This window comes from Carlito syrichta, unplaced genomic scaffold, assembly GCF_000164805.1.
Source record: "Carlito syrichta isolate Samal-C Ts95f unplaced genomic scaffold, Tarsius_syrichta-2.0.1 Scaffold316421, whole genome shotgun sequence".
NCBI lineage: Eukaryota > Metazoa > Chordata > Mammalia > Primates > Tarsiidae > Carlito > Carlito syrichta.
In genome coordinates, this window is record NW_007260517.1 from 85,487 (window position 1) to 111,341 (window position 25,855).

The window sequence follows — 25,855 nt, forward strand, 5'->3', positions numbered from 1 at the left end:
TGAAAGCATCAAGAAACAGAGCTAAACAATCACACACAACATGCGTTATAATCACACCCTCAAGGGAAAAAATCCAATCAAAAGAAGTAAATGCAAAAATAAAAAGAGATAGCTTAACCAGATGATAAGGAATCAGAGAAATAATTCTGGAATTCTAGAAGCATGGAAAAACAGACTGTTACACCTCCCAAATGACCACAGTAACTTTCCAGCAGTAGACCTAACAAAAATGAAATCTTTGAAATACCATATAAAGAATTAAAAATACTGATTTTTTAAAAGAAGCTAAGTGAGATCCAAGAGAAAGTTGAAAACCAACACAAATCAGAAAATTCAGAATATGAATGAAAAATGTACTAAAGAGATAGGATACTAAAAAGAAAACAGAACTTCTGGAAATGAAAAATATTCATTAAAGGAATGATAAAATACAGTTGAAAGCTTTAACAACAGTCTAGACCAAGAAGAAGAAAGAATCTCAGAGGTATTTCTAAAGACAGGTATTTCAAATTAACCCAGTCAGACAAAAATAAAGAATTTTTAAAAATGAACAAAGCCTTCAAGAAGTATAGGATTATGTAACATAACCAAACACGCGAGTCATAGGTATTTCTGAGGTAGAAGAAAAACTTTAAAGTATGGAAAACTTGTTTGAGGAAAACTTCCTTAGTCTTGCTAGAGATTTAGACATCTAGATGTAAGGCTCAGAGAACTCCAGGAAGATACACTGCAACATATAGTCAGAACATCTAAAATCAATGTGAGGGGAAAAAAATCCTAAAATCCACAAGCGGAAAGTCAAATCACCAATAAAAGTCCCATCAGACTAACAGCGGTCTTCTCAGCAGAAACTTTACAAGCAAGAAGAGATAGGAGTCTTGTTTTCAGACTTCTTAAAGAAAAAAATTGTCAAACACAAGTTCTGGACCCATAAATGAAGGAGAATTAAAGAATTAAAAGTCTCTCCCAGACAAGCAAACGCTAAAGGAATTTGTGACCACTAGACTGTCCCTTCAAGAAACGCTCAAAGGTGTTCTAAACATGCAAATGAAAGATCAATACCATCATAAAAATATACTAAAGTATAAAACTCACAGATCTTATAAAACAATTACACAATTGACTACAAAGCAACTAGGTAGCAATATTATGATAGAAATAAAATCCCACGTATCAATGTATCAATATTAACCTTGAATATAAATGGATTAAATGCTCCACTTAAAAGATACAGATTAGTGGAATGGATTTAAAGGGAAAAAAAATGTTCAACTATATGCAGCTTACAAGAAACCCACCTAACTGATAAAGACACTGACAGGCTCAAGGTAAAGAGATGAAAAAAAAAAATTCTACAAAATGGAAACCAAAAGTAGGTAGAAGTAGCTATGCATATATCAGATAAAACAGACATTAAATCACTAGCAGTTTTTTTTTACAAAGGCAAAGAAAGTCATATATAATGATAAAGGGATCAATTCCACAAGAAGATAAAACAATCCTAAATGTATGCACCCAACACAGAAGCACCCAAATTCCTAAAACAAGTAGTACTAGACCCAAGAAAAGGGATAAGACAGCAATAGTGGGGGACTTCAATATCCCACCGACAGTACTGAGACAGAAAAATCAACAAAGAAACACTGGACTTAAATTGAACTGTAGACCAAATGGACATACCATTTACAGAATATTCTACCCAACAACAACAGAAAATACATTTTTTCTCATCAGCACACCGAACATTTTCCAAGATAGACCATATGTTAGGCAACAAAACAAGTCTCAATAATTTTTTTAAAACATAAATCATATCAAGTATCTCCCTGGACCACAATGGAATAAAACTGGAAATCAATTCCAAGAGAGACTCTCCAAAGTATACAAATACATGGAAATTAAGCAACTTTCTCTCGAATGATATTTGGGTCAATGACAAAATTAAGATGCAAATTTAAAATTTTTTTGAAACGAATGAAAATAAAGACACAACATACCAAAACCTCAGGGATCCAGCAAAATCAGGGAAGTTTATAGCATTAAATGTCTACATCAAAAGGACAGGAAGATCACAAATAACCCCCAAGGAACTAGAAAAGCAAGCGCAAACCAAACGGAAAGCTAGCAGAAGAAAAGAAATTAAAAAGTTCAGAGCAGAACTAAATAAAATCAAGACCAAAAGAAAAAGATTAACAAAACAAAAAGCTGGTTCATTGAAAAGATAAACAAAACAGATACACTGCTAGCCGGGTTAAGAAAAGACGATGATGCCAGAAGCGTGGCTCATGCCTGTAATCCCAGCACTTGGGGAGGCTGAGGCAAAAGGATCACTTGAGCACTCTGTTGTGTAAGCTGGAGTGCAGTGGCATGATCATAGCCACTAAGGAGTTTAAGATCAGCTTAGGCAACATAGCAAGATCCCATCTCTACAAAAAAAAAAAATCAAAAAAATTAGCCAGATGTGGTGGTAGTTCCAGCTACTCAGGAAGATGAGGCAGAAGGATCGCCTGAATCCAGGAGGTCAAAGCTGCAGTAAGCTATGATCATGCCACTGCACTCCAGCTTGGGCAACAGAGTGAGACAACAACTCAAAAATAAAAAACAAAGAAAAGAAGAAGAAAGATTCAAATAAGCATAACCAGAAATAAAAAGAGACATTACAACTGATAACAAAGAAATACAAAAGATCATCAGAGACTACTATAAACATCTCTGTGTTCACAAACCAGAAAACCTAGAGGAAACAGATAAATTCCTAGAAACATACAATCTCTCAAGAGTGAACTAGGAAGAAATAGAAATCCTGAACAGACCAATCATGAGCAGTGAAAACTGAATCAGTAATAATAACAAACAAAAAAAGCTCTCAACAAAAAGAACTCAGAACCATATGGATTCTCAGTCAAATTGTACCAGACATACAAAGAAAAACTGGCACAAATCCTACTGAAATTGTTCCAAAAAACTGAAAAGGATGAAATCCTTCCTTATTCTACGAAGCCAGTATCACCCTGATACCAAAGCCAGGCAAGGACACAACAAAAAAGAACACTTAAGACCAATATCCCTAGTGAACATACATGCAAAAATCCTCAACAAAATACTAGCAAACTGATTCCAACAGCATAGCAAAAAGATAATATACCACTATCAAGTGGCTTTTAGTTCAGAGATGCAAGGATGGCTCAATATATACAAATCAATAAATGTGATTCACCACATAAGCAGAATTTAAAACAGAAACATGATCATCTCAGAAAAAGCTCTTGATAAAATTCAACATCCCTTTCATGATTTAAAAAAAACCCTCAACAGGGCAGGCACGGTGGCTCACACCTGTAATCCCACCACGTTGGGGGGAATCACTTGAGCCCAGAATTCAAGATCAGTCCAGATAATGCAGTGAGACCCTTGTCTCCATTCTTAAATAAAATAAAAAACCCTCAACAAATTAAGCATAGAAGGAACATACCTTGAAATAATAAAAGTCATATATGACAAACCCACAGTCAACATTATACTAAACGGGGAAAAGTTAAAAGCATATAAGAACTGGAACATGACAAGGACGTTCACTTTCACCACTCCTATTCAACATAAAACAGGAAGTCTGAGCCAGAACAATCAGACAAGAAATAAGAGGCATCCACATCAGAAAACAGGAAGTCAAATGATCTGTGTTTGCCGATGATATAATCTCACGCCTAGAAAACCCTAAAGCCTCCTCCAAAAGACTCCCAGATTTGATAAATGAATTCATGAAAGTGTCAGGATACAAAATCAACATACAAAAATCAGTAGCATTTCTATACAATAGTAATAAAGCTGAGAAGCAATCATGAACTCAATCACCTTTTACAATAGCTACAGAAAAATAAAATACCTAGGAATACATTTAACCAAGGAAGTAAAAGATCTCCATAAGGAAAACTACAAAATACTAATGAAAGAAATTCGGTAACACACAAAAAAAGGGAAAACATCCCATTCTTATGGATTGCAAGTATCAATATCGTTAAAATGCCCACACTGCCCAAAGCAATCTACAGAGTTAATACAATTCCTATCAAAACACCAATGTCATTTTTCACAGAATTGGAAAAAAGAAAATCCTAAAAGTCATATGAATTTTTAAAAAGAGCCTTAATAGCCAAAGCAATCCTAAGCAAAAAGAACAATGCTGGAGACATCACATTAGATGACTTCAAATTAAACTACAAAGCTATAGTAACCAAAACAGAAGGTACTGGTATAAAAATAGATACCCAGATCAGTGGAACAGAATAGGGAACCCGGAAATAAATCTACATAACTACAACCAACTGACCATCAACAGTCAACAAAAACACAGGATACCTTATTTAAGAAATGGTGCTGGGAAAACTGGTTAGTCATAGACTCATCTTTCACCATATACAAAAATTAAAATAGATTAGAGATTTAAATGTAAGACTTGAAACTAAGTCGGGCTTGGTGGCTCAGCCTGTAATCCCACGCCCTTTGGGAGGCTGAGGTGAGTGGATTGCCTGAGCCCACGGGTTCGAGACCCGCCTGGGCAGCAAGACCTCATCTTTACAATAAATCAAAAAAACCAGCCAGGCGTAGTAGTACATGCCTGTAATTCCGGCTACTTGGAAGGCTGAGGTGGAAGGATCGCCGGAGCCCAGCAGGTCGAGGCTACAGTGGCGGGAAGCAGCCACTGCACTCCAGTCTGGGCGACAGAGTGAGACTCCAACTCAAAAAAAAAAAAAAAGACGTGAAACTAAAAACTATAGAAGAAAACCTAGGAAATACTTTCCTGGTCACTGGCCTAGGCAAAGAGTTTATGACTAAGATCTCAAAAGCAAATGCAACAAAACCAAAAATAGACTAACGAGACTTAATTAACCTAAAAAACTTCTATACAAGAGAAATAATCAACAGAGTGCACAGACAACCTACAGAATGGGAGAAGATATCTTTAAACCACACATCTGACCAAGGACTAATATTCAGAATCTACAAGGAACTCAACAAGAAATAAACAAATAACCTTATTAAAAAGTGGTGAGCCGGGCTCGGTGGCTCAGCCTGTAATCCCGCGCCTTTGGGAGGCTGAGATGAGTGGATTGCCTGAGCCCGCAGGTTCGAGACCCGCCTGGGCAGCGAGACCTCATCTCTACAATAAGTCAAAAAATCAGCCAGGCGTGGTAGCACATGCCTGTAATTCCGGCTACCTGGAAGGCTGAGGTGGAAGGATCACCGGAGCACAGCAGGTGAAGGCTGCGGTGGCGGGAGCAGCCACTGCACTCCAGTCTGGGCGACAGAGTGAGACTCCAACTCAAAAAAAAAAAGTGGGTGGACCAGGTGTGGTAACTCATGCCTGTAATCCCAGCACTTTGGGAGGCAGAGGCAAGAGGATTACCTGAGCCCAGGGGTTCGAAACCAACCTGAGCAACATGGCAAGACCTAGTCTCTAAAAAAAAAAAAAAATTAGCCAGACGTGGTGGCTTGCATCTGTAGTTCCCTGCTACCTGGTAGGCTGAGGCAGAAGGGTCACCTGAGTCCAGAAGGTTAAGACAGTGGTGGCTGTGAGTGTGCCACTGCACTCCAGCCTGGGTGACATAAGCAGACATTTTTCAAAAGAAGACATACAAATGGCCAACAAGCATATGAAAAAATGGCCAACATCACTAATCATCAGAAAAATGCAAATTAAAACCACAATGAGCCACCATATACCAATCAGAATGGTAATTATTAAAAAATCAAAAAACAACAGATGTTGGCAAAGATGAAGAAAAAAGGGAACACTTATAAACCACTGATAGGAGTGTGAATATACAACCTCTACAGAAAACAGTATTGAGATTTCTCAAAGAACTAATAACAGAACTACCATTTGATGCAGCAATTCCATTACTGAGTATCTATCCAAAGGAAAAGAAATCATTATATCAAAAAGATACCTGTACTTGTATGCTTATCACCATGCTATTCACACTAAAGCAAAGATATGGAATCAACCTAAGGGTCCATCAGCAGAGGACTGGATAAAGATGATGTGGCATGCATATACCACGGAATACAATTGAGCCAAAAAACAGAATGAAATCATGTCATTAGCAGAAACATGCATGGAATTAGAGACCCCATTATCCTCAGTGAAATAACTCAAAAACAGAAAGCCAAATACCACATGTCCTCAATTGTGAATGGGAGTTAAATAATGTGAAGACATGAACACAGAGAGAATAGAATAACAGACATCGGAGACTCAGAAAGGTGGGAGGGTGATGAAGAATGAGAAGTTACTATGCGATATATCCATGAAACAAAACTGCACTTACATCCCCTAAATATACAAAATATATGTATAAAAATAAAACTACAGCTAGATGCAGTGGCTCACACCTGTAATCCCAGCACTTTGGGAGGCCGAGGCAGGAGGATCCCTTGAGTCTAGGAGCCTGAAAACTGTCTAGGTAACATAGCAAGACCTCATCTGTACAAAAAAATAAAAAAATTAGCCGGGCACACTGGCTCATGCCTATAGTCCCAGTCCCTCAGGAGGCTGAGGCGGGAGGAAGTGGAGGCTGCAGTGAGCTATAATCGTGACACTGCATTCCAGCCTGGGTAACAGAATGAGACCCCAACTCAAAAAAAAAAAAAATCGCCAGAGACATCCATGTTTCCAAAGCCAAGGGTGACACACACTGCTTTTCTGTCTGTCTTGCATCCTTCTCCTTTGGGCATATTCTCTTATCCCACCTACTCCATAGAACCCAGGAGGGCTGTCAATCCCCTCGGACTCATCTTCCTCACCAAAGGAAAGGGATCCTGACCCAAAAGGGTCATATGTGGGGGACATGAAATGAACCCTAGGAAAGAAAGGCCTGTACTTTTTTCTCTGAGATTACCAGTCCTCGGGACTATTTAATTTTTAATATAAGCCTAACAAGGCCAGTGACCATCTCTGACTGTGAAGATGCCCTGCCTGAGAATCAGACCCCCACAGAAGAAAGCTGGAAGGGACAAGGAAGTAGGGAGCTGCGCACGAAGGAAATGGGGAGGAGACACAGGGTTTAATAAAATGAGGGAGAGAAGGAAGAGCTGCCTAGAAAACATCTTTCTATATCAGATACACATCTACAGAATTCTCACAATTAACTACACAGTAGCCACTACACGGAAGTAACTTAACTTTAGTTCATATTGGACATTCAAATTCGTATTTTTAACTATTATAAAATATGTATTATAAATATATATAATGATGTATATAAATATATACATATAGCTATACACATAAAGTCATATTTGCAAAATTGAGGAGTCATATTGCCCATTCAATAATATAAAGGTAGTTTTACTTACCCACTGAATGATAGCTGCTTGTCTTCAAGTCGAACATACAAACAGCACTTGATGACCCACACTGGGCAATATTCACATTTCCACAGACATTGATTTTATAAAGTACATTATTTTTGGTATCAACAGCTTCCCATGTGTAACTGGAAAGGAAGAAAAATAACTTGTCACTGTCATTAATTGCCAATTATTAAACTTCTTTCTAGTATTACATTCAAACCACATTAGCTTTAAAATGCCATGAACTAAAAGACATTCTTTAATTGGTCACAAATACTAAAAACACAAGTATGTTAAGTTGCAAAGAAACCAGGGCAGAAACCAGTAAATACCACCTCACTCTGGTTAAGTCCGCTCTGAAGCAACCTCAAGACTCAATGATCATCAAAATATAAAAATCCTACCATTAATTTAAGAATATCAATTCAGATAAATAACTGCTCAAGAATTATGGTGAATATAAAATAGCAATAACCCTTCCAATCACACCAACATGCTGAAAAAAGCCAAAGGATTTTTAACTCTTTATTTTACTGAATAAAAATACTAGTTATGGCATGAAAGACAGTTCTATTTCTGGTTTTACCTTTTACAGCTACAGTTCAGATCTGAACTGACAAGAAAAAGTTGTACAATGAATCAACTATCTGATTTGAAATCTGAAAGAACATAAGATGGAGTCAGTATACCCAATGAGCAGCCATTTTAACATTGCCTAGATCTGTCATGTTTTTCTAGCAGTTCACTTTAATTTACCCTCTAGTCACTAGCCAAGGACAGAACCGGCTACCCAGAGGTAGCTATTGATAAGTGTATTACAACCCCTTCCCCAGCTTGCTTTGTAAATGCGTTAACCTAATCAGCCATTCGTGACCTTCATGACACAGACCCTATCAACATGGCAACAGCCATGTAACTGGTCCACCCATCTGTCTGCTTAACGTCAGTACCTGTGCTTACCTGTCTCCCTCATCATGACGTGGAACAGGCCACCACTGAGTCACCTTAATGACCTACCCCCATCAAAAGGAAGGTTTAAAATCATTCAACTTCAAGCAGTCATTCAGCATTGCTTTGTTAAACTCAGGTGTGTCCCCTTGGCTCTTTGAGCTATGGCCACCATGTTTCCTAGCTTTGGTCCCCTCCACTACCTTGAGGAAGTGAATCTCCTCTCCCCTCCCTCTCTCTTCCCTCTCCCTTCCTCCTTCCCTCCCTCTCTCTGTTTCTTTCTAATTTACTTTCTAAATAAACTATATTTTCCAATCTAACTTCTGCTCAATTCTTTGTATCGTCTGTGCAGCACCAGATTGCAGACCACCCCCGGCAGGTCTGACCTAACATTTTGGAGGCTCCACTGGGATCTTGTGACCTAACAAAATTTACTTTAGGTTGATTCACTATACCGAGTCCTAAAACTCAATGTCAGGCAAAGTAGATAATGAGTAATTAATTGCTAATGAATCAATCCCTATAGTTAGGACAAAATAGTTGGTTTGCCAGTTCTGTCAAAACAGTCAGTCTTAATTCTTTACTCTTCCTTGGGAGAATGTTTTGTCAATTTTGTAAATGGGGATCATTTCCTCAGCAAGACTAGAAATGGAAGAGAGTGACTAAAAAGTTCCTTACAAAGATAACTTATTAACTTTAATTCATCAGTACTGCTGAAAGGAAAGAAGATAAGTTCAATCCGAATTGGTTACACTAGGTCTGTGCAGGAATTGTGGAGGCCTAGAGTAAGACCACTCATGTCTGTATAACTGACAGAGCTTAACCACCTAACATAATACCCCTAACGACACAGAGCACTCCCCGACCAGAACCACCTCCCCATACAAAGCACTCCCGCTATTAGAACCACCTCCCCAAGCTCCAGTCCACTGGGCATCAAGTCATTACTCAGCACAAAACCAGCAAGCAACATCCCCCCCCACCCAACCAGAACTATTTTCAGCCAGGAAGGAGCCACAACAGCCCTGCAGGGGTCAATGGCAGACAAGGTGCCAAGCTCTCCCCTAAATGTAGGTCTGGGGGTCCACCTGCCAAGAAGCTAAAGGAGGCAAGCACATACAGGCGAGCAGAGTGGCCTCGAATTTCAGATGGTCATGATACTGCCATAAACCTGAAAAACAGGCTGGTGTGCTGGTCATGATACTGCCACAAACCTGAAAAACAGGCTGGTGTGCTTGTGACAGCCTTGGGTGTTACTAACTACTGAGCTTGGCTTCTTTATCAGGACCATGTCAGCTCTTAAAGAGTCAGGTTGACTAAGGAACAGAACATAACCCAGGTATTTCCAGGCACAGAGAAAGCCATCAGGAAAGACTTCTTTCCCTTGCTCTCCATGAACCTCCATCCATTTGTTTCCCAGGAATTTCCTAAGTGTACTTACTGTAGGAGGCACAGGGGAGCAGGCAATGAAAAGAACAGAGTCAGCCGGGCTCGGTGGCTCAGCCTGTAATCCCGCGCCTTTGGGAGGCTGAGGTGAGTGGATTGCCTGAGCCCGCGGGTTCGAGAACCGCTGGGCAACTTGGCGAGACCTCATCTCTACAATAAATCAAAAATCAGCCAGGCGTGGTAGTGTGTGCCTGTAATTCCGGCTACTCGGAAGGCTGAGGCGGAAGAATCACCGGAGCCCAGCAGGTCGAGGCTGCGGTGGCCGGGAGCGGCCACTGTACTCCAGTCTGGGTGACAGAGTGAGACTCCAACTCAAAAAAAAAGAACAGAGTCCCTGCCCTCTTGAAGCATATATTCCAGGGAGGGGAACAGAAGGTAAATAAGCAGACAAATACACAGGATAAGCCCCCCCTACGAACACATGCTCTGATGAAAACAAAACAGCATAATGTGACAGGAAATGACTGAGTAGTTACTGCAAACTGAGAAGTCTTCTAAGATGGCATGTGCCCTGAGATGTGAATGACAAAGAGGAACAACCCTGGGAGAAATGTGGCAGCAAGCATATTCTAAGCAGACAGACCAGACAGACTGCAAGGTCCTTAGGTGGGAGTGGACCTGGCACATGCAGGGGGCAGAGAAGCAGGGCAGAAGCAGAGCAGGTGAGGTCAAGGAGATGGAGGACCAGCCATACAGGGACCCTGTGGGATAGGGGCAGTGGTGGTGATGTTATAATTGAAGCAAAGGAAGGCCACTCAAGACACTATGAACCGTCCTTAAAATTGTAAGCTCGTGTTTTTATTTGCAGAGTAAGAGTAAAACTTTTCTACTATTAATTTGGGTTAATTCAGGAACAATGCTCTTTTTCAGGAGCCCTGACGAAGCTCTTCCAGGATCACCAGCAAGCAAACATAAGACGGTGGCAGTGACATCATGAAATTATTTCACAATCCCACGAATATGATAGCGGTGCATGAAGGCGGCATTGCAAATGAGTCAGCTGGCAGAAATCAATGTAAAGAGATCCACGTAAGACCTAAAATACTACACTTTTCTTAAAAACAGATAACCACTACTGCTTTTGCAAAAGTGATATTTACCAAATGTAAATGTAAAGAGTATGTGTTTGGGAAGCAGAAAAGAGATGAAAAAGTAAAACAAGGGATATTGTCTGAGTATCTGGAAATCAGGGTTTCTAGAAAGAAAAATGTTCCACCATTCAATTCTATTCCCTACTTGCATATCATGTTTTTTTGGTCAAGATTTATCCAAATGTAAGTGGGTTGAGTATAAGGTACCTGAACACTAACTTTTTTCAGGGGGTTGATTTAACCACTTAGCATGGGGCAGCCCTCCTCCAATTTTGCAAAACCTTCAATGCCACTCCAAACCCATAGGCAGCACTTGGGCAAAGGCACGGACATCTTAGAGCTCTAGTCATATCACTCCATAATGAAGGGGAGGTCACAGCAGGCTTCTAAACAATACTACCAAGGCATGTGCAAGCTGCCAGCACTTGAAGCATTCTGAATTCTGATTCCAATGGACATTATGCCTGCCTTAAAACAAACTAATGTGCCTACTGTCTAGTATCATTAGGAACTCAGGGACCATCATTCAGTGGAGAAAAATCTCTCTAAAAACTCATGAAGCATATTCCAAAAACTATTATGTACTCTGGTATGCACTCTGGTTAAATTATCTTCTAAATATGCTTTCACTAGTGGTAAGTTTTTCCTAAAGACTATTTCATAATAAACTTGCAAGTCATATAAATATCTGATAGCAATTTTTAAGAAAATACAAGTTTGAAACTAAATGAGTCTAAATTTCCAGATTAAAGGCCAAGTCACAAGAATTGCCTAGGCTAAAATCATTCTTAAAATTAAACTGATGCTAAAGTTCATCATATTATAAAATCTGCGAATGGTTTCAGAAGCCATAAAAGTATCACAGGCTAAATAAAATGTAATGATATCCTTGAGGAATAATAGACTGTTGTCTGAAAGTCTGTTAACTAAAAAATTCTCTACCTGAAGCAAGTTAGTTCATACAGTCAAAATTAGGAAACTATTCCCCAACAGTACGGCTCATTTAACAGCCAGGCAAGTGAGACCATTCAGCTGAGATCCCCAAAAAAAGCCTACATTCTAGACTAAGTCATTTGAACTTACACAAGTAAAGATTTAAGAAAAAAGCAGACAGAAAAAAATGAATCATCATATTAAACCAAAGAGGAAACTAAGTTGCAATATTAAGAGCTTAAATTTTAGCAGGAAACAGCCTCTGGAAGAAAACACCTGCAAGCTGTGTGGAAAGGCAGTCTTCGCTAAAAGCACACACCAAAGAACGTTTCAAATATATCTGCCATTGCAAGGAGCTTCCGAGCAGGATAGGCAAGAAACCCAGTGGGCATTTTCTTGAAACTCTTAGCACTCCTGTGTCAGTCTTCTAGGAAGCCAGCGGGACACAAGAAGATGGGGCAAGGAGAACAGCAGAGGCCTGGGGAAGCAGCTTGTCAACCAGAGGCATCACCCAGAATCCCACCCACACTCCCAACCATGCACAATCCAGGCAATACCCTCAAAGGGGGCAGCTAATTTCGGTTAGAATTGCTCTTCCGGATACAAAACTATCCGTGCAAGAACCTTGGTTTTGAACCAAGAACAAGCAAGAGCAAGCAAAATCCTTGCTGTTCTACCTCATTTTTCAGAGTGTAAAGCATGTTTAGTTGATGATCTCTCTCCTACTCTCAAAAATCCAAATTCAGCCAGGAATAGTGGCTCACATGTATAGCCTCAGCTACTAAGGAGACTGAGGAAGTTCGAGGTTGCAGTGAGCTGTGATCATGCCACTGCACTCCAGCCTGGACAACAGAACGAGAACCCATGCCTTTTTAAAAAAAAACTCCCTTGCCGGGCTCGGTGGCTCAGCCTATAATCCCGCGCCTTTGGGAGGCTGAGGTGAGTGGATTCCCTGAGCCCGCGGGTTCGAGACCCGCCTGGGCAGCGAGACCTCATCTCTACAATAAATCAAAAATCAGCCAGGCGTGGTAGCGCATGCCTGTAATTCTGGCTACTTGGAAGACTGAGGTGGAAGGATCGCTGGAGCCCAGCAGGTCGAGGCTGTGGTGGCCGGGAGCGGCCACTGCACTCCAGTCTGGGTGACAGAGTGAGACTCCAACTCAAAAAAAAAAAAACTCCCAAAACAACCCTGATAATTGTAGACACACACAAGCCCCAGTAACTCCCCCAGACCAGCATGCTCCCCTGCTGATTCAACAGCTCCGGCACCAGCTGGACGGTACTTCATACAACGCAGTGGTAGCATTTTCTGAGGTGTCTGTTATCCCCAGTTACACCATCACTCTGGAACAGTAATGCCCTCCCTTCCAGAGCAACAACTGACAGATGCAAAATTAATATTTGCTGAAGGTTTAAGAAGGAAACCTGCCAGAGGACTAAGAATGGATCACAGCACAATGCACCCACAGGGCTCACACCTGAGCTGAATCTGCCCCAGCATCTGACGGCATCAGCCAACCCTCCCAAGCTCCTCAGCTCTGGAGCCAAAGACCCCAAGACTTAGAAAGATCAAGACCTTGCCCAACATCACACACAAAGCCAGGAATAAACCCAAGTCGGTCTGAGACCCAAGGGCAAGTGCTTAACCACTAAGGTAAGCTGCCTCATTTTCTGCTTAAAGAAATGTTTTTAACTGTTCAGAAAATATTTAGTTTCAATTACAACATGGAAGCTAACAAAACATTTCACAAAACTTTAGAGTTTAAATCTTGTCACAATAAATGCCATTAAAACGACAGTTTCTATATGGCACGGAGATTTCCAAGTTCCTATTATACTACGCTGCCAACCATCTACAGTACAATTTGATTCAACAAAATGCTAATTTACAGAAAAAGTAAAGTCATCCTTTTACAGCTCCTTGTCATAAGGGACACAGTATTCCCCCAGTTACAGCCCAAGACCCCCAGTGGATGCCTAAACAATAAGTATTTGTGTATCAAAACATAGAAAAGACACAACAAAAAAATATGAAAGGTTGTTTCTGAGAATATTACCAAACCCTATAGATAACATGTTTTTCCTATATATACTTACCTCTGATAAAATTTGATTTATAAATTTAGCACAGCCGGGTTCGGTGGCTCAGCCTGTAATCCCAGCACTTTGGGAGGCTGAGGTGAGTGGATTGCCTGAGCCCACGGGTTCAAGACCCGCCTGGGCAACTTGGTGAGACCTCATCTCTACAATAAAATCAAAAATTAGCTGGACGTGGTAGCGCGCGCCTGTAGTTCCAGCTAATTGGAAGCCTGAGGCAGAAGGATCGCCGGCGCCCAGCAGGTCGAGGCTGCAGTGGCTGGGAGCGGCCACTGCACTCCAATCTGGGTGACAGAGTGAGACTCCAACTCAAAAAATTAATTAATTAATTAAGCACAATAATAAATTCTTGTTATAATTGTTCTAATAAAAACAGAACAACTATAACAATATAACTGTAATAAAAATTACGTGAATGTGGTATCTCTCTCAAAATATCGTAATATTTTCCAACCATGGGTGATCACAGGTAACTGAAACCACAGAAAGCGAAACTGTGGATTGAGGGTACTACGGGGACTCGTGTACATCACTCACTACTTAGTGATGGAGAAACATTATGAGATATTAGTCATTAGGCTATTTTGTCATGTGAGCATCACAGCATGTACTTGCACAAACCTAGAAGGTCTACCCCACTAAACACCTAGAATAGAGGGTACAGCCTATGGTTCCTAGACTACACATCTGCACACATGTGACTACTGAATACTGCAGGCAACTGTAATAAACAGTAAGTATTTGTGTATCTAAACATAGAAAAGATACAGTAAAAATACACTATGAAGGTTTTTTTTTTTTAAAGTTACACGTGTATAGGGCACTTACCATGAATTGTGCCTCCAGACTGGAAGTTGCTCTGGGTGAGTCAGAGAGTGAGTTGGGAGTGAGAGTGAAGACCCAGGACATCACTGCACTTTTACACGACTAGCAACACAGGAGGTTTCTTTACACCAGCATCACCACAAACATATGAGTAATGTGTTGTGCTACAGCATTACAACTACGGTAGTACAATGGCTACGATATCACCAAGTGATCAAAACTCTTCAGCCCCATCATCTTATGGGACCACCATCATTTCTGCAATCTGTCATTGACCCAAGAGTCATGATGCCGTGCATGGCAGTATTTGTAGAAATTCCCTTCTCATTTTTAATGTCCTGATTCTCACAGATAACTACTTGGACGTTAAAAGTGAATTTGAGTCGTTGAACCAATCTGAGGGTGGCCTCTAAGAAACTGCTTGAGGATTCACACTGCACCATGTCAGGCTGATCAAGAGATCATATGCTTTTCCCAGCTCAAGTTCTTCCCCAAGTTGTAAACTTCTGCTACTCTATACTCCAGCCATCCAGTTCCGCTTTCCCTTTTGCACAATTTGAATTGCCAAACACATGGGCATCGCCTGCCACAACCTCTCTTTCCACACCCAACTGGTTTCCATGGAAATAATATCTATTCCCACTGGCTACATCAGCCTCACTATTTGTATCCCAGCTAGTTGTGAACTCACTAAGAAGGAACAAATCTACTTCATCTTCCTCATCTCAGACATCTTCCTCATCTCAGACTCCCAGTCTCTTTTAAACTGACTACTTAGCTCAGCAGAGAGTCCAAGAGTAAGAGTCACGTAGCTCAGATACATCCTACCATCAAACCATCAGGTCCAACAGGAAATGGAGAGCAGATGTCACAAACAAGACAAAGGGCTTTAGAAGATCTCTGTTTTGTTTTGTTTTGTTTTTGAGTTGGAGTCTCACTCTATCACCCAGGCTGGAGTGCAGTGGCATGCTCATGGCCACCACAGCCTTGACCTGCTGGGCTCAGGTGATGCTTCCATCTCATCCTTCCAAGTAGCTGGAACTATAGGCACACGCCACCCCACTTGGCTAATTTTTTAATATATTGTAGAGATGAGATCTTGCCAAATTCCCCAGGCTGGTTTTGAACCCATAGGCTCAGGCAATCCTCTCACCTTGGCCTCCCAAAGTGCTGCGATTGTACATGTGCACCACCACACCCAGCCAAGATCTCTGATTTTAAAGTGAATTCTGTGGTTGAAGCATATCCTGTGCCCATAGACATGGGCAATTAATTTAACCATATAAACTAAGCACACAGTCTGGATCCCTCCCTTACTATTTCACTCCTGCCTATAATCTCACTGCTTCTGCTGAAACTATCTTGGAGAACTGCAGTCAGTCCATGTCTGTTCAGTAGCACAGAGGCTCCATTTTAACCTCATTTGGTTTAAATTTCATAATATCCTGAAAGGTGTTGGCAGATTACCAATTAGAAGGAAGCACACAAGTAACAGACTGTCAGCCAACCCGGAGACAGGAAGGTGTTTCTCCTTTCCTAATACTGCTCCAGGTAGCGCCACATTTCAAAGCCATCTTGGTCAAGATTAAACCAACTAAGGGGCAGCAACGAAGAGGCAAATCTAACCAGCCAACAGCACTGCCTAGAGTGCAGAAAGCTTAATAAGGAGAAATGCACAGCCACTTCGATGGACTGAGTTCTAAATGTCTGCCCAAGAAAAAATTCTAAAGAAGTCATAAGGACACAGCTGTACAATATTTTGAAACTATCTGACATTGGTATCTCAATGTGACACCTCTCAAAGCTTTCACAAATGTCATCATTGCCTACAAAACTGTAATAACTGGCAAGATGTAATGTGGAGTTCTTTTATTTTTAAAATAGCTATCATCTAAAATAAAGTGTGTAAAATTCTATGGTCAAAATGGTATGCCCAATCTCTCACAGAAAAAAAAAAATCTTAGAAAACTAGGTCATTCCCTCCAACACAAAACATCTCCATGAACTATCCTTCTGTCTCTTTCTCATGTATTGCTACATGTCCACACTCCTGAAATACATTTTAGTTCCCTCCCTCCCTCCCTGAGAGTCTTGGAGTTACGGTAACGGTCATGTAGCTATTAAACATTTTATTACTGGCCTACAATTATCAGCATATAAAGCAGGACAGAGGTACAATGAAACCAGCAATAAAATTAGTAAGCTTGTATGAATCTGTAATTTGGTTTCTTTTAAAAAAAAAAAAAAGTTGGTGATATACAAGCTAAATTCACATAAAAGATACAGCACACAGTCACTAACTAGAGAGATGTTTTTCTGAATCTACAGCAAGCAACAAATCTAACACTTTTAGAGACAAAGGGAATGTGAAGTCTTTCCAACCCAAACATCCAAAAAAGATTTTCCTTCTTTTGGCGTGCATCTAAGTCCTCTAACAGAATATTCAAGAAATCATTTGGTTCAACGCTGCCCCTTACGAGACACTGTCTCAGCTCACACATCCAGCCCACTAACCTTCAGAAAAACCGACCAGTCTCCTAAACTAAGAAGGGGGGGGGGTTAGAGAAGAAGAGTGAGGAAGGAGGCAGGGTTCCCACCATGGACATTTGCAACAAAATGTCAGAAGCAGAATATAACCACTGTTGTCAACAACTTCTGCTACTGACACTAAGAGAAACAATCTGATTTGGCATGATGACTCCGAGCCCTGATCTGAAGGCCAGGGGAACACATGAGTTTGACACAGCGTGGCCAGAGCTTATACAGGAAGTACTTCACTTCCTATTCTAACAAAGCCACAAAGCTGTGGATAAAGATGCAGGGCCTGCAAAAAAAAAATAAATAATAAAGAGGAGCATGGAAGTGCCAGCCATCAGTCTTTGGTTTTGCCTGATAGTTATGCAGGGTCTGGAAGGAAGCCGGCTAGATAGAGAAGGATCTGGCTGAAAGCCTTAAGTCAAACATGCCATCTAAGTCAGCCTCAGAGCTGAAGGTACCAGGGCAGGCAACGGGGGCTCAACAATGCTTTTAAAGCCAGCCTCCTGAGTGAGTTTAACAGAAGTATTGGGAACACAGAGGGAGGTGAGCTTCCCCCGGCAAGATGCCAGGAACAACCCTCGGCGGATCCTGTCCCAGTGTGCTGACCGACAGGCTGTGTGAGACACACAATCTCTCCCAACCCAACTTCCTCATCTTCAAAACTGAGCTAACTACAAGGTCACTGTGAGGGGGAAAAAAACGAGACCAAGAACACAGAGCTTTTGAGAGAGAGTATGATCTAAGGCTTTCATTTGGGTCGACAGAAAGATTCCGACTGCTTAAAAATTAACTTTACAAAAAAATGGCTAAGTTGGCTTGGGGCCTCCCAAAGCAGTGTCACATGAAACTGGCGAAAAAATGGGGAGGGGAGAGCGGGTAGACTCTTGTTCCCAGCCCTCTCCATGGAGCTGATGGGGCTGGGCTTCTACACAGAAGGTCAGGGAGGCTGAGGTGCGGCGGACATGAGATCAGCTGCCTTCTCATGACAGGCCAGCAACTCTGGGCCTGCCCCAACTCTGGGTCATGTAGTCACTAGGAGCACCCAGAACAGAGCCCTGATGAGTCTGAAACATCTGAAGCAGGGGAAGACAGGACACAATGTTGCTGGTGAGGCTTCACTGCAAGGCAAGGCAGGGCATTGTGGATTGGTGACTAGAGGCAAGTTGGAAAGTGCTGCCCACGACACAAAGTACCAAAACAACATGGCCTGGCCTCCCTCTGCTATCCTTGGTACAGGATGCAGGCCAGTATTTCAACCCTACACCCTGTTCTGTGGCAACTGTTTAAAAGTCAGAGTCATTGTCTGGACATCCTCATACTTTGTTCCTCACATGTATAAAGAAGAGCTGGACACAGGCTAACTTCCTTCTTCACTTTATGGATGCCTAAGTTTATCTGCCTTTAGAGTTAATCCAGCCCACGGCACAGAACACAAACCCTGCCCTGTCACCAATGTCCCAGAAAACCCTCCCAGACTCAGAGCCCTCTGGAATGCCCTAAGTACAAGGAAGGGCAGCCTTTCTAACTTGTGAGCCAGTTGGCTGGTCCATGAAGCTAATGAGGTCACCATCAGGTGCTAGCTCTTCACAAAGGCTAATTAGGTGGGCACAGAAGAAAAGTCCTCCTTTGAAGATACTGGGGTCAAATGCTGGATCAGCACATACAGATCAGCAAAACCTACCACCCAGCTGGGGAAAAGGAAAAACACACACAGCATGTTCCTTGAGAGTCAGATCTCACCTTTATGCATTCATGAGGGGAACAGCATTGTGTCCCCTAATCCAAGCACAAAGGACACACCTCTGAGCAAGGACATGCCTGGCACTCACACGCCATCATCTAAGAAGTCTCACTCAATCTTAGCCAACACTCAAGGTCAGCGCTGCCCATCCTCCCTTTGACAGCCTATTGAGGTCGCTGACCTTGCCTCTAGTCACCAATCCACAAGGTGGCCAAGCCAGTGTTTGAAACAGGCCTGTCTTGCTCCAGAGCATACGCTACCTCCACGCTAAAAAAACGCCACTAGCTTAAAGGCAACTTGAGAAAAAGCAGCTGTCTACTAACTGCAGCCCGTCACTGAGGCAATCAGAACTTCATCATTCCCATCAACCTCCTGAAAACCTCAAGGGCTCTGGGCTTCTGGGGTAAGAGAAAAAGTCCCACAGCCTCTGGGACCTGGCACCCAGGGAGCCCTCTGCCATCTCTCCAAGCCCCTTCCTCCATTCCGCCAGGGCTCAGGCACAGCCAGCCACACTGGTCCCTTGAGTTTCTCAAACTCATAAGGCATGTTCCCTGCCGGGGCATCTAACATGAGGGTCCCTCAGCCTAGGTACATGGTCCCCCTCTCACTTCTGGCATCTTACAGGAAGACAAGGTGACAGTGAACTCTATGTTAAAACAGCCCCTCCCGTAGGGCCCCACCACCCTACCCAGCCTGCCAGTTCCCCTTCTCTCCCTCAATGTGTCAAGCAGTCAAGGTCCACCAAGCAATGAACTCACACCGCCTTCCCTAAAGGGTCAACTTTAAAAAGACAGATGTGTTGGCCTTTCACTTTGCCAACTGACGCTCCTAGAGCAGACACCAGGTGGAGGGAGGGAGCCTCAGGGGAACCATGAGGGTGACTCACTGGAATCGCACCCTTCTCACTTCTAGGAAACCTACTTCCTTAGCACTTCTATTCTGGTGGCTTGGCATTCTAGGGGCGGGGAGGAGCGATTGTTGAGTGTTTTTCTGTTTGATTTAAGTACAAAACAACTGTTTTTAAATGTATAACTGACGTGGAATGAAGATCGTCTTGCAGATGGTACCAAATTAATTTCACACACAAGTTCCAGTGGTCAGCCTGCTCCTACATGAACTCTCAGAGCCAGGTGGGCACACTTCAGTACAGCACACAGGCGGGTATGAGCAACACTGACAGCTCTGATTGAAAAGACATCTCCTGAACAGCCCCCGGAGGCCACCACCAACAGGCAACCGAAATTGCAAAGGCCAGTTTTCACTGTTACACGTCCCTCCTAAATAAATCTTCCACCGTCTTTCTCATCTCCTACAACTTTCTGCTATGAAGGATAATACTTGTAGGAATCTGCTCCCTCCTCCTGAGAACTTGCCCTCCAAGTGTTTACTGAACAATGGCTGTCCTCAGGGGATCTAAACAAAAGGAAAAAGCACAGTCTCACCAAAGGTCTCCAGCTGACTCCTAGGGCACGTTTCCTGCTCAGAGGAGCTAGAGGGCCTGGGATTCCCTTCCCTCTGAAGGATTCACAGGAACGTGCCCCTCTGCACTAGCTGACACAAAGACAAAAATAGGCACAGGACTTTTACACTGGGCATCTCAAAACCCTGGCCAGAAGCAGTTGGGTTTGTTTTAAGTTGGACAGTAAGGTGGAGTTTGCAAAGTACTTTCACATCCATCCCACTGGCCTGCATTCTCCTTCCCTATTCCTACCTACAACAGACACCCTGGGACCCAGCTCCTGTTCCACCAACCTCCTAGGCAGCCTGAGAAGGTCTAAGTGAGGGCAGGAGCTCCCTGACTCTGACACCTGTGCAGAAGTCACTGGGACTTCCTGCTGCCTGCAAGAGATAAACGAGGAGGCTCTCTTCTTGCCCTGGATGGCGCAACTGCTGCAACTCTCTGGCTCCCAGCCTCCGAGGAAGCCACCACAGCAAGGAGGGTGGAGCAGGAAAGGATGAGGACCCACCCCAACGTATGGCCCCTGGCACCCACCCAGACCCCGCACCTCCCATCAAGCTCCTCGTTGTTCAAGGAAATCTGATTTGAGAAGGAATCCTGAAAGCTACATACTTCAGAACTTGGGATGCAAAATGGACCTGGAGACTCATGTACTCCAGTGGTTTTAAAATGGTTTTAAACAGCGGCAACCTTTCTTCCTCAGAAGAAATCTTATATGGAGTGCCAGTGTATGAAATAGGTGAAGAAGAAATGCTCTCTGGCTGAGGCAGAAACCCTAAGATACTGATCATGGAGAACACTGGGATGCCAAGTAAGAGGCTAGAAAATAGATCACTGGTCTAACGCAGCATCACCAGCTTACAGATAAAGCAACAACTACCACAGCACTGATGGCCACCAGGGAAGCACCAGGCATTCCGAAGTATTCCAATTCCCACACCTCGCCCAAACCCTGATTGGACACACCAGGAAAGCAAGACCTCAGAAGGTCTGGAACTTGCCTATGAAGGGAGGAGTCTGGATTCAAAACCAGGACAGTGACTTCCAAAATGAACTCCCACCTCTCTTGAGGAGGAAAATGAGATCCAGAGAAAAGTGGACTGATGCAGCCAACTCAATAGTCCCCATCTCCTGTCTCAGGCCACACACTGCCAACAGCAATCAATAGAGGCTTAGCAGCTGTCTCCTGGCAGGACCAGTGCTTGGGGGTGATACTTAAGGGTAGAAAGGACCTCAGACTCGAAGACCAGACCACACCCTGTTCATCCCCCAGTCTCCCCAAAAACAAGTATAGCCAGGTTCTAACAACTGCTCCCAGCCCTACCCTGTGCAGCTGCACACACAGAGGTCACAAATGGCCGGATGGAGCTTTAGAGCATGGAGCACGATCAAGAACCGGTAGTTACGGGCAGGGCACCAGCACCAAGAAAACCAGGCAACAAACTCACACCAAATACACTGGGTCCCAACAGAGAGCTAACAGAGAAACCCAGGCAGAACTTTAAAATACTTCAGGCCAGGCACAGTGGTTCACACCTATAATCCCAGCAATTTGGGAGGCTGAGGTAAGAGGACTGCCTGAGCCCATGGGTTTAAGACCAGCCTGGGCAACTTGGTGAGACCTCATCTCTATAATAAATCAAAAAATTAGCCAGGGGTGGTGGCGCGTGCCTGTGGTTTCAGCTACTTGGAAGGCTGAGGCAGAAGGATCACCTAAGCCCACCAGGTCGAGGCTGCAGTGGCCATGAGCATGCCACTGCATTCCAGCCTGGGCGACAGAGTGAGACTCCAACTCAAAAAAAGAAAAAATCTTCAGAGGAATGATGAAAGTGCAGTAGGACAGACAGCCTTGACTATGCTCAACCGGAGATTTTACTGAAACAAAAGACAAGAGAGCAGTTGAAGAGCACACGAATGCCGGGAGAATCAGAAAGCTGAGAGACAGGAAAAAGACATTCTTCTACATACAGCCCTGTCCAAAGTGATGGCCAGATACAGAGAACAAAAGCAACAGACAAATCAAGTAGAACAAAAAATAGGAAGAAAAAAGGCTGAACAGTGCAATGAGTAACTCGGGTCTAAACAGAGAACATTTTTCCAAACATGCAGTACCCTCCCAACTTGACTAGGTGTTAGGCCACAAGAGAAATGTCAATACATTCCGCCTCACTTACTGGCCACAATGGGAAAAAATTAAAAACCCAAAAGTCCATTTCTCTAAAAAAAAAAGTCTAAAAATTTAGTGGGTCCAGGAAGTTGAAACAGATAGAACTTCTGAGTACAAAAAGATATAGAATTGAAAGTTGAAAAAAACCATGTATCAGAACCTTTAAGAGAGGGATGGTACTAGGGGCCCAGGAGGTTTTAAATACACTTAAATATGCAAAATGATTTCAAAGAAAAGATCTAAACATTCAATTCAAACTAGAAACAGAAAAGTAAGGGAGAAGTTACCAACAGGGAGCCAAAATTAATAAAACTGAAAATAATTGATGGCAGAAAAGCTGAACAAAACAAAACACTAGTTGCTTTGAAGAGACTAAAAAAAAGTCAAATAAAGCTTTAGCAAATTAAGGGGGAAAGTAGACAAGTAAAAAAATCAGGAATTTTAAAAATTTGCCTACAGAAACAGAGTATCAAAAATACAAGAGTAGCATGCCACATATTTATATTGGAATACATAATTAAAATGACTATTTTCTAGGAAAATAGAGGGTACCAAAACTGGATCAAGAAAAAGCAGAAAATCTGAACAAAATAGATAAAGCTGAAACCATAATCAAAGCTTCTCCCCATTATACTCCAGCTCCCCAAAGGCACCAGGGCCAGAGAGTTGTACTGGTGAGTTCTACCAAAATTTAAGGAACAGAAAATGTCCATCTTATACGAAAACTGTTCTGCCACATACAAAAATGCTAAAAGCTGACTAGTTCCTTCCACAAAGCAGACATATTTTAGATAACAAAGTCAGTCAAGAACAGAACAGCAAAGTGTAGCCCAACTCACTTAATAACACAACTGTAAGCATGTTACATAAACTTAGTAAGTAGAACTAGATATATTCATGGAAAAAAATAAGCTTTCATCCTTCACATCTGTGGTGTTGTTATGCATACGCATGTACAAACACATACACACAGGTTTTCCTCTGGCTCCTGGCTAGTAACTACCATAGCTCTGGTGATAATCTTGTTAGAACAGCAGGCCTCAGGGGCAGGTCTCAGGACATAGAATCTCTCCCACTTTCTCCTGCCCTCCTTTTACCTGCCCCAAGGTAGGACTCTAATTCCCCACTCCCTTTCTGATTCTGGGTCTTAAGATCCTCCCTCCCTATACCCTGAGGGGAGAAATGCTGACCTCGCCAAGCTGTCATAAATACCCAAGATGAGTTTCCAGAGTACTGAACTCAGGGATGAACTTCCGGACCACTGAACTCAGGGCACAGGGGCTCTGTGCCTCTTCCTCCATACCACCTACACATCTCTTCATCTAGATCCTTTGTAATATCCTTTTGTAATAAGCCAGTAAATGTAGTAGTGTTTCCCTGAGTTCTGTGAGTTGCTCTAGCATATTAATTGAACCCAAAGAGGGAGTCATGGGAACCAATCATTCAAAAGTTCCCTGAGGCCCAGACATGCAACTGGTGTCCGAAGTGAGGGCAGTCTTGGAGATCTGACACTACTGCCAGGTAGACAGTGTTAGGATGGAATTGGAGGGAACCCAGCTGGCGTCCGCTGCTTGGTGTGTGGGAAAAACCTCCACACCTTCAATCACAGACGTCTTCTGTGCTGATTATTGTAGTGGTGTGAGGGAAGAAGAAAAACATGATTTGAGAGTCTTCCTGAAGCAATATCATACATAAAAAATTTTAAAAATTTATCATAAGATTAAACATAGAAATTAAAACATAAAACTTCTAGAAGTAAACATAAAAGAAACTCTTTGTGACTTTGGGGTAGACTAGTGGTTCTCGATCGGGGGGTGATTTTGCATAAACCATTTTTTTTTTAATGGGTAAGTTGGAAACCACCGAATTTAAAAGAATTATCTGTTCTTCAGGGATATCACAAGAAAATGAAAAGGCAAGGCAAAGACTGAAAAAAAATTCAAAGTACATATTACACATGTCTAAGAAATAACTTGTACCCGGACATGAGGAACTTTAAGAGTTATGCACTTTAAGAGTTCCTCATGTCTGGGTACAAGTTATTTCTTAGACATGTGTAGATTTGGAAGGAGAAGATTTGCCCTGCCCTCACCCCCCAAAAAACGTTAAGGGGTAGGGAAGGAAACATGTGATTTTACAAAGACACTACAAAAAATAACCAAATGGCCACTAAGCACTTGATGATGTTCAACATCACTGGGCATTCCAACAGATACAAGAAAAGATGTCCTTTTCTTACTCAACATCATGAGACAGGAGGAAGGTAAAAACTGAAACTGCACTGAGATATCATCACAAACCCACTGGAATGGCTACATTTAATACTGGCAAGACCAGGTATTGACAAGGATGTAGAACAGCTGGAACACTCACACACTGTTGATGGGAATGCAAAATGGTACTAACACTTTGGATTACAGTTGGGCAGATCCCATAAAGTCAAACAGCCACTTCTACCTCCTCATACATCATCCATGAGCCAGCTTCAGCTTCACCAAGAGATCTCTGTGGCTAGGACAATCTAAAGAAGCAAAAGGATAAAACAGCACCTGCAAAGTGCCTAATTTGGGCACTACTCTCTGTCACTAGACTCAGTCCCACAACTCTGTTGAATTCTCTCTGCCCAAGACAATAGTCTATATGCCAAGATCAAACCAGAGAGAACGTCTAAATTATTTTCTTCAACCCTATCTTTCAAAACTCCCTCTCTGTAAAACGTTAATAAAAGATATAAAGCCTAATCCAATATTCTTTTCCTGAGAATCTATCAGGATGCTGTCCTTCACATTAGTGTATGAGGCCTAATATAACCGTTATTAACAATCTTGGGCTCCTACACACACTTATTGTTGAAAGAAGTGCATACAACACACAAGTGGATGTGATCCAGGTTTAACATGTGGCCCAAATTAGGCATGTAAGCATTGCTCCTTTGGAAAAATTGCAGGGGAAAAAATCTCCTTAGAGTCATTAATAAGCCAACCTCAACTCCCAGCTGGCTTCATTACTGTCTTGTCTTCAATATAATAAAAACTTTCCAGCATTTATACCCAAACAATTTGGGAAAAACTTGTCCTGTGTAAATTTTAAAGTATTTAACTACCTAAATCTAGCCAGCACACACTGTTAAAACCTTACTCATTAAGGATCTAGTTAACACCTAATGGAAGGGTAGAGATTTGTGTATTCACATATTTAATGTCTTTTTTTTTTTTTTTTTTTTTGAGTTGGAGTCTCACTCTGTCGCCCAGACTGGA

General features: G+C 42.3%; 1 protein-coding gene across 1 annotated transcript in view; it reads right to left on the minus strand.

The window, feature by feature from the left end:
- The window catches only part of IGF2R (insulin like growth factor 2 receptor), a gene marked incomplete at its 3' end in the record, with an annotated part of 92,307 nt that extends 83,981 nt beyond the window's left edge, over positions 1-8,326 (minus strand). Inside the window, exons 1-2 of the mRNA XM_008074381.1 lie at positions 8,304-8,326; positions 7,357-7,496 (exon numbers count right to left, since the gene is read on the minus strand). Of these exons, the coding sequence (XP_008072572.1) occupies positions 7,357-7,496; positions 8,304-8,326 (163 nt within the window). The remainder of the gene's footprint in view (positions 1-7,356; positions 7,497-8,303) is intronic.
- Between the last annotated feature and the right edge of the window lie 17,529 nt (positions 8,327-25,855).